General features: G+C 38.9%; 2 protein-coding genes across 4 annotated transcripts in view; one reads left to right on the top strand and one right to left on the bottom strand.

The window, feature by feature from the left end:
* The window catches only part of DOCK2 (dedicator of cytokinesis 2), a 386,088-nt gene that overhangs the window by 143,113 nt on the left and 229,726 nt on the right, over positions 1 to 13,249 (top strand). For both annotated transcript variants that reach the window (XM_072990261.2, XM_020780495.3), the window contains exon 27: positions 351 to 446. In XM_072990261.2, coding sequence (XP_072846362.2) covers positions 351 to 446 — 96 coding nt within the window. The remainder of the gene's footprint in view (positions 1 to 350; positions 447 to 13,249) is intronic.
* Positions 5,085 to 13,249, bottom strand: part of INSYN2B (inhibitory synaptic factor family member 2B) — a 119,187-nt gene continuing 111,022 nt past the window's right edge. For both annotated transcript variants that reach the window (XM_078385817.1, XM_078385816.1), the window contains exon 4: positions 5,085 to 9,892. In XM_078385817.1, coding sequence (XP_078241943.1) covers positions 9,709 to 9,892 — 184 coding nt within the window. In that variant the 3' untranslated portion in view covers positions 5,085 to 9,708. The remainder of the gene's footprint in view (positions 9,893 to 13,249) is intronic.

Genomic DNA, 13,249 nt, shown 5'->3' with positions numbered 1-13,249 from the left:
ACTACAGGCTGCTCAAAGATACTCACAGGGTATATTTGGATGGCCTTTTGATTAAAAACAACACCCCCTTTGTTACACAGAAAATGTCAGTTGGCATAGGGACAACCTAGGGAAAGGGTGGAGTGAGCCCTTTGTTCTTTGAAGTAGGCAGAAATAGAGATCTTCAGAAAGGTTTGGTTCATCTACTTCAAGGGCTAATTTGCAATGCACTGGTTGTGGTGCTAGTTATCAGGTGATTCTCTTCTGAGCTCACAGGTACTCTGTTCCTGAAATAGTGACTATGTCAGCAGCAGCAGTTTCTTTGTGGATTATTCTTCATTATCTTGAAAATAATTGTATTTATTTTACAGGAGTCAACTTATCATCACATACAAGAAATAATAACCCAGTTGCTGCGCATCATTAACAAGACTGTCATTAGAATGGAAAGAGATGACACCGTAATTGTGAGTAATTCTTTTCCAAAGAGGTTTTGCTACGAGGGCAGACTTTACCTTGCCAGGAGAGGTATAGTGAGAGGCCGCTGGGAAGCTGCAGGACTTGTTGTGTGTTCAGCAAAGTACGTCCTTGTTCCTGGTTCCTTTAGCTGTGACAAAGGAGAGAGCAAGCTTGACAGCAGGGTGTGCTTGGCCAGCCAGAAGGCACTTCAATAAAACACCAAGTGCTGACACTCGAGCATTTTATTAAGACAGGAGGTGCCAAATGGTTGAGGATTTTGCTGTAGAGTTCAAGGTGTTTTGCTGGGGGAAGGGACAGAATCCACACCTAAACAGAACAGGGTGAGTTCCCAACCCCCACCCCAGAACTGAACATCTTTTGATATTTCGGAGTTGAGTAGTGTGCTATTCGAAAAAGCCCTATACAGAAAATAATGGCTGTGGCAAATTAAATGGTTATAATATCAGGATGCCAATTGGATTTCAAACGCAAGTATTCCCAATATGCTTTGCTGCAAATAACAAATGTTGATCCATATATATTATTCTTTATACTTTATCTCTGTTTGTACCCTGATTTGTTCCTAATACAATGGCATTTACATAGTGCCATATGTTGATTTTGGGCTCCTGTGACCATGGCTACGAGACTACTGCTTTTGCCTTGTGGCATCCTAATGTCAGCTTCATTCCAACCGAGTTAATGCCTACTTCCCATTGTGTGTTAGATTTCAAGTAGTGCATAACATGTATTATTAACATCATCTGTGAACATTTCAGTGAAAAGCCTCATTGAATAGAAACTGTCTAACTGCAGCTTTGTTTTCCTTCATTGGATTATTCAATTGCCTCAATGTTGTCACAGTTTTTTTAAGCTTCTTTATGCATCGGGATCAGATCTCCAAAGGACAATACCGAAAACTGCCTTCAGTATGCCATTTTATCTCCCACGAAAAAGAAAATCCAAATGAAGGCATCCAGAATCTCTCACTGCAGAGTATTATGCACAGTGCTGCTCTCATAAATTTTAGCTACCACCTCCGAAAGCTGTCTCAGCTGAACTGTGAAACATGCAAGGCCTCGTCTATTAAAAAAAGGGACTGTCAAAAGAGCAATGTGTTACCTAGACTGGCATGCGGGAGAGAGCATTTTGTGACGGGGGTATAAAGGCTACACAATAGCTGACACTGAGAAATGATCTAGATGTTTGCCAAGGTGTAAAATGCCCTTGGTCACCTGCAGAGAATAAAGAATTGCCTTGCATATGAGTAGGCAAGTTCCAGCTTTGTTTAAGTGGAAAATTGTTTAGTTGTCCACCTTCCTTTGTTACTCTGACCCTTGAGGTGAGATGGACAGGAAAGACAGCAAAAACATCTTTGGAGCCTTGTTTGTAAAATTGCCCTGAATATTAATACACCGATAGCATATTTGAATGTTCAAAGCACTTTGAATGAGACTTTGTAAGGCAAGGTTGGGCAATCTCCAAAAACCTAGGGACCAGGTAAACCTCTCCTTGGAACCCTAGAGAACCATGCCAGCTCCTGCACTGGCAGGTGCCTGAGTTTTCCTTATTTTTCCCCCACAGACCCTCCCATGTGTCATCCAGAGTCCAACACATAATTAAAAATATTTGAAAGAAACTTTTAAAAAAATAAATCTACTTTTCGGGAGGTAGGGACTCCAAGGGCATGGTCTCCGAGAGAACATGGCCATATTACTCCCTCACGAAGCCATCTAGAAAACAGAAGGAGACTTTTTGAGTCAATTTAAACAACATTGGGGATATGTGGGGTGATGGTGAAGAGGAACTACATTTAGGCCCCTGAGAGGCTCCATGAAGTCACTGAGTGAAATGTGGTCCACCCTGTCCTGTAATGTGTGCATTACGGTCATTTTAAAGGCGGGTGGTTGAGGTTGATGGCTTGGAGTTAATTACAGATTTGTTCTTCATCCTCCTAAACAGAAACACTGTACAGTCTTAAATAATTTCCTGGTTATTAGGACTGACTGCAAATTAATTTGTCCAGTCAGGCTCTGTACGCTCAGAAGATGGTGTGGATATTGTTGTTCAAAATTCTACTTTCAAAATTACCTGCCCTGGGAATTTTAGAATTGTGTGTGGGATGGTTTTGTATATTTTCTAGCTTATGACCTGTAGTGTCTACATGACCACATGAGGGAAGGACTCTTTGCCAGCCAGGATCCCCGCTGTGTACAGAAACTAAATGTGCCTCAACTGGTACGTGTGTAGAATCTTTACTGCTATGTGTGACACATTAGGTGGGCATGGCTGCCAGACACATCACTTACAATTACTGGAATAAATAACACCCCCCCTTTTCCCCCAAACAACAATAATTTTTAAAACATACACACATTAGTCTGAAATGGGCTGTGAAGGTCAGAGTTATCAGCTTTACAAGTGAAGGAGTGCTTCCAAGATTGCCTTCAGCTTTTCCAAGGGAAGGCTTGAATAGACAGCCTTCAACAAGCACAGCTTGAGTTCAGCTCTACGGTTGGCTGGCTGGATCACCTATTCCTAAAGATGGTTCCTGGCTGGAAGCAACTCGGGATGACTGGGAAGGGCAAAACTCAAGAAAAGGAAAGCTTTAAATTTTTGAGACTCTTAATAAGTTGTTTTCATATAGAGACAGTTATAATGAAGCTCACCGGATTTGATAAGCAAGGACATTAATAAGGAACCCTATTGTGTTAATTTTAGTTGCTTTATTCTAATGGTAATTGTGCCTTAAATGCTGACAGATAAGCTCTGCTGAGCAGTAGGATTCGTCTTATTTCACACATTGAAATGCCATGAGATACCCAGCAATTTACAAAGAATCTGGGGGAAAATATGCCCCTGCTGCTTATCAGATTTTAGAAAGTAATCAGAGCCGAGAACCTGTGAATGTAACTCTCTCAGAGTTAGAAGCTGGTAAAGCAAATTAACTGAAGGCACAGACATTTTGAGCATATCTTGATAACAAGGTTTCAGCTGTACGATGTCACACACTTGAAAATATGCTTTTGTTGCTGCTTGTGTTTTCAAATTTCCTCAAAAATATGAGAACTCCTCAGAGTTATGACTGTCTCCCTTTCCTTCTAATTTCACAAGCAGATGACAGTGAGATTGGAATGTAGATACTTTTGTATTACGTGTATGTGCGTGTGTAATTTTGATGGACTGCTTTTTTTTTTTAAAAAAGCAGGATCTATATAACTTTTTGAAAAACAAACCGTGCAAGATCCTTCAGAAATGCAAAAAAAGCAAAACAAAAAGCAAACAAATCATGCAAGACCCATCAGAAACACGATTAATCCATTCCGGCCAAAGGGAAAAGAAAGAAAAGTGAACAAACTGTACAAGACCCTTCGGAAATGGGGGGACCCCCCCAAAAAACAAGCAAACCCTGCAAGATCCATCAGAAATGTAAAGAAAAAACCCAAAAAGCAAACAAACCCTGCAAGACCCATCGGAAATAGGGAACCCTCCCCCAAAGCAACAAACAACCCAAGACCCATCAGAGGTCAGAAACATAATACCACCACCCAACCCAAAACCACACTGCAAAACCCACCCAGAACAGTTTTTTAAAAGCAGAAAGCAGCACCTTACCTTACCAGGCAGTCCAAAGCCTCCTCTGATCTCACTCACTCTAACCGCTGTGGAGAAAGAGCTACAAAGAAGCAGCCTCTTCTCCACCAATGGTTAGCAATTTGAATTCCCCGCCTTTTTTTCTTGCCTTTTTCTGGTTGCATCTTAAAGGTCCGTTCACAAGTCAAAGCAAAATTGTGCTTCTGGAGCTGGTCGTAACTCGAAATGGCTGTATGTCGGGACGTTCGTAAGTTGAGGCACCACTGTATATATTTCTGGTTTTTTAATTATTATTTAGTATTTTAATGCAGTGGATAAGTGAATCAGAGGATAGTGATCTTGTGGATGGAAGGGTGTCCTACCGTAATCTATGTTATATATCTATGTTATATATATTTACAGCAATCTATATATATTGCTGTACACCACCCAGAATACCATAAACATAGTTTACGGTAGATAACATAGATAACATAGAATACCACCCTTGCTATTCTGGGTGGTGTACAGCAATATATATATTCGCTGTAGTGCAAATCTGTTTGTAAAGCTGGTGCTTTCCTGGATAATGATTTGTGAGCTGAGTTATTTTCACTATTCGAAATTACCATCTGGCAAATCTGTTTGCTGTTACTTCATATACTCAGGAGTAAGTGAAGGAAATGTGATTGAAACAAACCATCAGGACAGCGCCATACAGATGGCCATTTAACTAGTTGTGAATGACAAGCGAGCTCAGGCATGACACGATTTGTAAACAGGTGGCCAGGCTATATGGTACGATGGCTCAGTTTACTATGGGTGAATTTCCAGCACTAGAGTACAGCAGGAAAAATGTTTGAAAAATGAACTGATGCAAACTTGAAAAAAGAAAGCATGTCAGTTTTCCACCCGTGAGCTGTTTCTGGACTAGAGTTTGTAAAACCAGTGCTAGATTGTACAAAGTTGTTGAAGAGGTGGGGGAAAGATAGTTAGGCAAACAATGATTCATGTGATTTCTTCCACCTTTGATGACTTCAACTGTAAGCAGTTGTTAAGTTATTGAGTCTCGAGACAGAAAAAAATATGTCCATTTATTGCAAAAGATACTATGCCAGTAAAAGAATCTAGAAATATACAAAACATTATATTTGATTAGTACATTTCATCAGGAAAGTAATTGTATTGAAGCTTGCTTGATTACCAAGGGCTGTGACTATGCGGAAGAGGAATAGGTATTGATTGTACTGTGGGAGTACAGAAACCTTTTATTAAGATATTATTCTTACCAGACTGAATATATCATTATTACAATGTTCTTTCAAAAAAACTTTCCTTTCCTCTGTAGAGCAGAGTAATTCAAGTACAGAAGTATCAGAATATGTAATATGTGCTATACAATATTTTACAAACATTTTCACTTAAATATCTCATTACTTTTCTTCTTTTTATTTTCTTTTTGGCAGCACATTATGTATTTGTTGTATACCGCTAGTGCTATTGAAAGCTATCAGTGTGGCTGTAGGTATAGAATCCTACAGTTGATCTTTTCCAAATCATTCCAAAAATGTAACAGACTGTTCATAATGAATACTGTCTCCTTTGCTAGCACGATTTTTAAAACCTATACATGTATAAGGAACATAAATCTGAATATTGAAAGGTTAAGGTAGTGTAAACCGCTTTTAAGTTTCTTCATGTGTTATGTTGTATCAAATAATTAAATAACAATGGAACAGGTTTTCTATCATAATCAAAGGCAGTGTAGGTCTCTCTCTCTGTGTGTCTCTCTGCCATAGACTATGCGACCCAGACAACTGAAGCATGACATGCTTTCTAAGGGGAATTCAGGAGTTTACACACCAGGGATATTTAGTTTTAGAAATTGATTTATTTGTTCCATATGTTTTACTTATGATTTTTTTTCTGTGGCCTGCGGTACCACCCTAAGTCACCAGTGGCAGGTTTTCCTAACTTTCCCTAAAGTATGAAGTAGCTTTAGGCAGACATGTGATATTGATTTCTCCTGAGAGCCTCTGTGAGCTCCATTTTGTTTTTCTCCCAACTGTGAGAAAGTTCTGCTACCTGGTAGGGGGTAGAGAAGTAAGCAGAGACAGGCTGAACAAGCCTCAGAGAGGAGGTGATCAATGAAGAAATGGAGAAATGAAAAGTAGGAAGAGAAGAGAAAGAGAAAATGGCATTTTGGAGACTAAGTGGTTTCCTACACTTGAGAAGGTAGAAATGTCTGCAAGTTTAATTTATAAGTAAAGGAGCACCATACTTTCCCTTGAGCAGATTTTTAAAACAACTGAATAACACCTACGTATTCTCAACCGCGTACAATAGAAAGGCCTTACTGGATCAGACCAAATTAATCTTTTCAATCTTTTTTTCCCCCATCTTGACAATCATGATGCTTTGAGCAGCATGATAGAAAGTCACATGCAATGTGCTATATTTAGTTGTTTGTTAATGGATGGCAGAAAACACTCGGCTTTCACAGCATGTACGAAGATCGGATTCTGTCACCCACCCCCATTCTCTGGCTTACATCAACTACCTGCTGGAGGTTGTTATCATGGATTTCAGTCCACATGTACTATTTCATGTGAAACTGGCTGTTGGGTATGGAGTTCTGTATCTGGCACCCTTTCTTTTGCCACACAAACCAGTTCCAGATCAGGAATTTCTGTGCATTTGCATCTGCAGCTAAACAGCTCTGATGTTGGACCATAGGTTGTTTCAAACCTTGAAAGTTCCTGCAAGTAGTTGCTCACATGTTACAGTATTCCTGCCAAGTTTTTCTTTGTCCTAGTTTACAGCTAGAAAAAAAACATGCTCCATTGTTTCTTTGGACCTAGGTATGGCGATATGGTAGAAACATGCCCCAAGACAACACTTAAACTTAAAATCTGTTTTCATGTTTTTGTAAGAATGCTGTAATACAAAGGTGGATGTAAAGGAGGTACATGAATAAGATAAACCTCATGGTGGTAGGCAATCTGAATAATTTGGGTCCTTCTAGTTAATATAAAATCTAAGTATTTAAAAATGTAGCTCCTATTTCAAATAATTAGGCACAAAGCTGTTATTGTGGGGGATATGCAAAATGTTTTTGCAATATCATGGGATTATTTCATCCCCATGTGTGAAAGTAACATTTTTTACTTTCAAAATCTAAGTGTGGTCTAATAAATATCTTTCAAAAGAATTAGTCTAGTCTCTTCTTGTGCCTAAATTGCATTATTATGGTCTTTAATGTCATGTAAACTTTGCTTACAAAAGAGTTGGACACGAGTGAACGACTAAACAACGATGACAAATGGTTGTTGTGGGTTTTTCGGGCTCTAGTTAATATAAAATATAAGTTATAAAATATAATCATCAGATCCCGGCCGTGAAAGCCTTTGAGAATACAACAATGACAACTTTGCTTAGGAGGCTTGAGACTGACCGACCTGTCTATGTTGGCTGTGTGTAGGGCCAGGTGAATTTCTTTGAACCCGTTATAACAAACATGCAGCTATAATGTTACTCACTTGTTGTGGTTTAGTCGTTAAATCATGTCCGACTCTTCGTGACCCCATGGATCAGAGCACCCCAGGCCCTCCTGTCTTCCACTGCCTCCCAGAGTTTGGTCAAATTCATGTTGGTAGTTTCAATGACACTGTCGAACCATCTCATCCTCTGTCGTCCCCTTCTCCTCTTGCCTTCACACTTTTCCAACATCAGGGTATTTTCTAGGGAGTCTTCTCTTCTCATGAGATGGCCAAATTATTGGAGCCTCACCTTCAGGATCTGTCCTTCCAGTGAGCACTCAGGGTTGATTTCCTTCAGAATGGATAGGTTTGTTCTCTTTGCAGTCCAGGGGACTCTCAAGAACCTCCTCCAGCACCACAATTCAAAGTTACTCACTTAGGGATACCCAATGACCTTGTCTTCTCCTGACTCCCAGGATTCGAGCTACTGTTGCTGTATGGAAGCCATTAAAATACCTTCATGTGGTAACAATCCCAAATGTTGAGTTGGATTGAGCAAAAACCTTCCACAGATGGAGGGGCTTCTTTTATCAGCAAGAGGCCTTTGATATAGCATAGCTTTTCTGTTTGTCAGAGGAGCTGCAAATGAATGGTAGTTTTCAATACCACCCACTTGCTGTCATGACCCCCTCACCAAATCTGTTTGAGTCATTCCCATACCAGTGGGAATTACCCAGTGGGAGAGGCAAAATTCGATTTCAGTGTGAGGGAGGAATTAACAAATACGGTCTCTCTCACGTTCTGACACTAGGAAAGTTTTGAAGGAAGCTTCACCTAGGGATACTCTCACTGCTGAAATAAAACTCTGGAAACAGAATCTATAATATTGGTGCTTATTCCAGTAGCCTGCCCCTTGGGGAATGCTACTGGACAATGTGGGACTGACCTGGTGGGGTCCTCTAGGAGGGAAGAAAATCCTCTTAGTATTCATTGTAATCCACCAGAATTTGAGCATCCTCTCTTTCTCCAGGGTCCTTGGGAAAGCCACTTCACTGATTGCATGCTGGAAGAGTGGGGATATGAAACTCTCTGTTCATGACCTTTGTTACAATATTTTACGAATGAAGTCGTCATTTTTTATTCTGGACTGGAATGAAATCAAGTATTCCTATTCTATGATTCTGTTATTAGGTTTTAAACAGAAAAAAACCTGGTTTAGTTTATGGTAGTATTTCCTAAGGTTCAAACTTGTTTTTCTGCTTCAGCATTTATGCAGACGGCTGAGTGTGATTATTTAGGAGGAACAGCTTTGTGCAATTTGAAGGATATTAGGTGCATTAAGATAAAATCAATACAAAGTTGCTATAAAGCAGTTTGTCAGGGACATAGTGCTTTGTCAGCTGTAAAGTGTGAATATCTCCTCAAATCTAGAGATTTCAGAAATTCTGAATCAAGCTAATAAAACAAGGTGCAAAGTATCAAATGATCACATCATTTCCAAGTTATAGTCAACTGACAGAATTGCTAAGTAAGGGTGTCATATAGAGGAGGAAAATTTGTGTTCTATTCATGGAGCTTCGTTGCTCCATTAAGCTGTATTGTCGTCTACTCTGAAATACCAAGTTTAATTCAATCTCTAAATTTCTCATTACAGCTTTGATATTTGTAGGCTGAGTTTTGCAAGGAATAAGCTATATTACTTGACAACAAGAACCCTTATTCCTCCCCCCACCTCCAGTTATAGTGGCTTTAGCCCACTTCAGGTATTGTTTCCAAAACATGGTTTGGCCATCATGAATGGGATTCATCTTTGCAAGCTTCATCTCCCTGCTCACTTCCTGCTTTGTGACAACTATACTTTTACTACAATATTTTTACATCAGTCGCAAAATTCTAATCTATAAACCTGGAATTGCAAATGGAACTCAAGAGTATATGGAGGAACCTGCAAAAGTGATAGTTATTCATGATGCCCCAGCCATAGTCTAGCCATGATGTTCAGAGTTCCATACTCACTATAATTAGTGGATAGAATGATGGATTAGGACTCAGAAATCCTGGGTTCAAATCGCTGCTCAGCCATAGAAACTCACTGAGGGAGTGGAAATGATAGTCACTCCTTCAATTATCTCACTTACCTTTAAAACCCTATTAGGGTCACTATAAGTCAGCTCTGACTTGACAGCACATAAGAACAACAATCCTGTGTTTAAGGCATTCAAATCCACCAGAAACATTTCTTCTTCTTTGTCTTTCTCCTTACTTCCTGCTTCTCAGTGATGGGTGGGTGATCAGATGGCTGTCTTTGTAGGGGCACCACAGGAGGGCTCTCTTCTACTTCATCTAAGGTTTTCAGAACCTGGTGAAATCTCCCTTCTTGTTGTCTGAAGTCATATTCAACACTGTGTAATAAATGCAGTCGCAGAACAAAAATTAGTGAATTTCGAACTATGAGTTTTTAAAAAATAATTGTACTGTATTTGTTAATTGGTTAGAAACATGCTGCAATCCATATAATTCCAGAAATGGAAATTCTGTGTTTCTTCATCTGGTATGTTGGATCAAAACAAAATAATTCTTATCGTTTGTACAGAAGGCTTTGAGCCCATGCAAATTTATGCCAAAACCAATTTATGTATGCTGAAGAGCGGATCTCAAAAAGAGTTCCAGTTCAAATTATTACAGCTGGAGGTCATGCTTATTTAAAATATTTAATTCCAATAGCAATTGACATAAAGATTTTGGTTTCCCTATTGCTTTCTTCGATTCTGGTTAATCTGACAGGTTAAAGCTGTCACTTGCAAACAGGCAAATAATTATGCAGTAAACTACGTATTTGAGAAAAATGTGAAAATAAATGCCTTGACATTTATCTTGTATTTGGTTTATTCACTGTGAGGCAGTGGTGTAGAGGTTGCTAATAGAATTTACATTGAAGTGGAAAAGGAACAGTCATAAGACTTATATAAAATACAAATGAATTATTATTTTTAAAGAGCACTATGATTTTTTTTATATATATAGTGTTACTTATTCCCAGATAGCTCAGACTTTAGTCAAAAAGGATGTCAAGGCTTTCTCAAAACCTCTCTCTCTCTCTCTCTCTCTCTCTCTCTCTCTCTCTCTCTTTAAATAATTTCAACTTGTATATTTGATGTGGCTGTTAATAATAGGACCAACCAATAAAGTAATCCATAATGCTTCAACATGGTTGAAGATATTTTATTAGTCATGTGAATTTTTTTGTATCAAAGTAGCACATTTTAATATTTTGGAAGCAGGAAACATTCTTTCTTTGTATGCCGTACATATGCCATAGCAAATGCAATATTAAGAAAAATATTCCTTAGATTGTAGAAAGAGGAAACATGATCTGTAGTTTTAATTTCAAAATACAGTAATTTGTCATTTGAATTTGACTTTTGCAATGCAGTTTCCCATCCTGTCCAAATGGTACTCTGGATGGTTTGGAGGTTCCTCAGAGGTAATGAGGGTTGATTTTGCAGAGGTGGGATGTGGAATTAGTGGAAACTAGAGATTCTTGAACAGAAGTATCTTTTGAGACTTGTAGGAACTGTTAAGACTCAAGTCCCTTATTACAATGGCGTGACAATATTAAAGAGATAAAAGCTTTGGATTTATTGATGAAGAATTCTGTATGATATGAGGACCAACAGTACCTCTTAAAATAAGACGCAGGACAGCTCTCTCAGTGGTCATAATCCTGTTTTCTTACACTATCACATACATGCTACCCATTTACCGATCTCGGAACGATGGAAGGCTGAGTCAACCTTGAGCTGACTACTCGGGATTGAATCCTGGGTCATGAGCACAGTTTTGGCTGCGGTACAGCAGTTTAACCACTGTACCATGAGGTTAAAAATAAAAATAAAATAAAGAAGACAAAAATGTTGTGGTACCTTAAAGACTAACTGCTTTATTTCAATTTGAACTTTCATGGACTTTCTCAGACTGTCTCCAGGTAACAGAAAGTACTGGTTACAGGGCACCTGTGGGCTTCCCATAGGAATCGGCTGGGCATTGTGGCAAAATAATTCTGGATTGGATGGGTAATTTGTTAATTTAGCAGATGTCCTCTAAAAATAGGGTGTAAAATATATTACGTATATCGAGACAACTTCTGTATTTGCTAATATGTAATCACTTTGCCCTTAATTCTTTGTTCACTTGACTTTACCCAGTGGCTGATCTGTTTTGCTTATGAAACAGAGAAAATCAACATTCTACAAGGAATTTTAAAAATGGGGCAGCTCAAACAAAACAATTATAACTTTAAACCTGGACTTTGGATGAGCATAAGATTTGGCACAGGTATAGCAAATGTGGGGAAGGGTGTTTTTTTTGTTTATGAGTGTTTTAGAGTAAAAGTATTTTACCCCTGCTTCATAAATCAGTGACCCTAAATGTCCCCAGATTTAAAATCATATAAATTGAAAAGCCCATTCTTGCTTATCTTGAAAGAGAATGGTTGGCCCCATGTGCTTTTGTTAAAATTTGGAAAGAATCCAGGTTGCAGGGGCTGAAGTATTGTTCCCCAAAACAGTGACTTTGTTATAAATGGAGCATGTGCAGTGCAGGTTAGCCAGGCTCACCCATACGATGAATGGGTGAGCCTGGATAACACATGGATTTTCTTTAAAGAAAGTAATGGAGTGATAGTTCTCCAGAAAGGGGGACTTTTCCCCATCTATTTCTGGGGAATTAGCATATGATTTCGCAGCGTAGATTCAAAATATTTCTGCATGACAAAATCACAGAGCAGTTGTGTTTGTCCCAGCCCTGAGTGCTTTCAGTAAACATTATCCCATGATTTCTGAGACCAGGTTTCTGACAAATGTTTTCAAAGAGGAAACCAGCTCCTGGTCTGGGGCAACCTGAACTTTTGAACCTCTCAATCAGGATCCAATCGAATTTTTATCTCTTTCCTGGTCAAACAGGGAGTTGTGCTTGCAAAGGTATTCTGTATCTGGTTGTAAAAATATTAAAAGAAATATTTTTAAATATTTAGAAGCTCTGTGAAATTATTATTTTTTGCTTTGTGGCTAGGGATGGTTTTACTTCATGATAGCAGAGTTTTGGTGCCTATATCCTGTTATAGTCTCAGCCATTCCACCTGTCTTGTCACTATAAAATCATTTAGTAATCAAAAAAAACTCTGACAATGTTATGTGCCATCAAGTCAATTCTGATATATGACGAATGAGTTAATGACCTCCAAAATGCCACAATTAACAGCTCTGCTCAGATCTTCCAAACAGAATCGTGTGTTAGCTTGTTCTGTGTTGCTGCTGTTCCCTTCATCCTAGCAGTATTGTCTTTTCAAGTAAGTTCTCCTACATTCATGCAAACTAACAGCTGTGGCTTGTCTTTATTGAGATGGAGTGTCTCATATTAGGTCTTTCTTCCTACTGCCCCCCCCTTTCCTAGCAATATTGTCTCATTACATGTGTACAGTAGGATAGCCTCTGTTTACTCATTTTTGCTCTAGTGAGAGTTCAGGCTTGACTTGACTGAGCACTCATTTTCCTGCCATTCTGGCTTCCTACAGTATATGTAAAGCTCTCCCTCAATGCCACATTTCAAATGAGTTGATTTTTGTCACTGTCTTTCTTTGCTATCTTTCACATAGTATGGATGATTTTGACCTTGATTTCCAGTGACAGTTTTTGCTAACTCCCAGCACTCCCCCGCTTTTTTAATTTTAAAAGGCAAGGGACATATTTTGGAAAACAGAT

The sequence above is a fragment of the Pogona vitticeps genome, chromosome 2 (assembly GCF_051106095.1).
Source record: "Pogona vitticeps strain Pit_001003342236 chromosome 2, PviZW2.1, whole genome shotgun sequence".
NCBI classification, from domain to species: domain Eukaryota; kingdom Metazoa; phylum Chordata; class Lepidosauria; order Squamata; family Agamidae; genus Pogona; species Pogona vitticeps.
The sequence above is the reverse complement of the archived record's forward strand: the minus strand, read 5'-3'. Positions and strand labels throughout refer to the sequence as shown.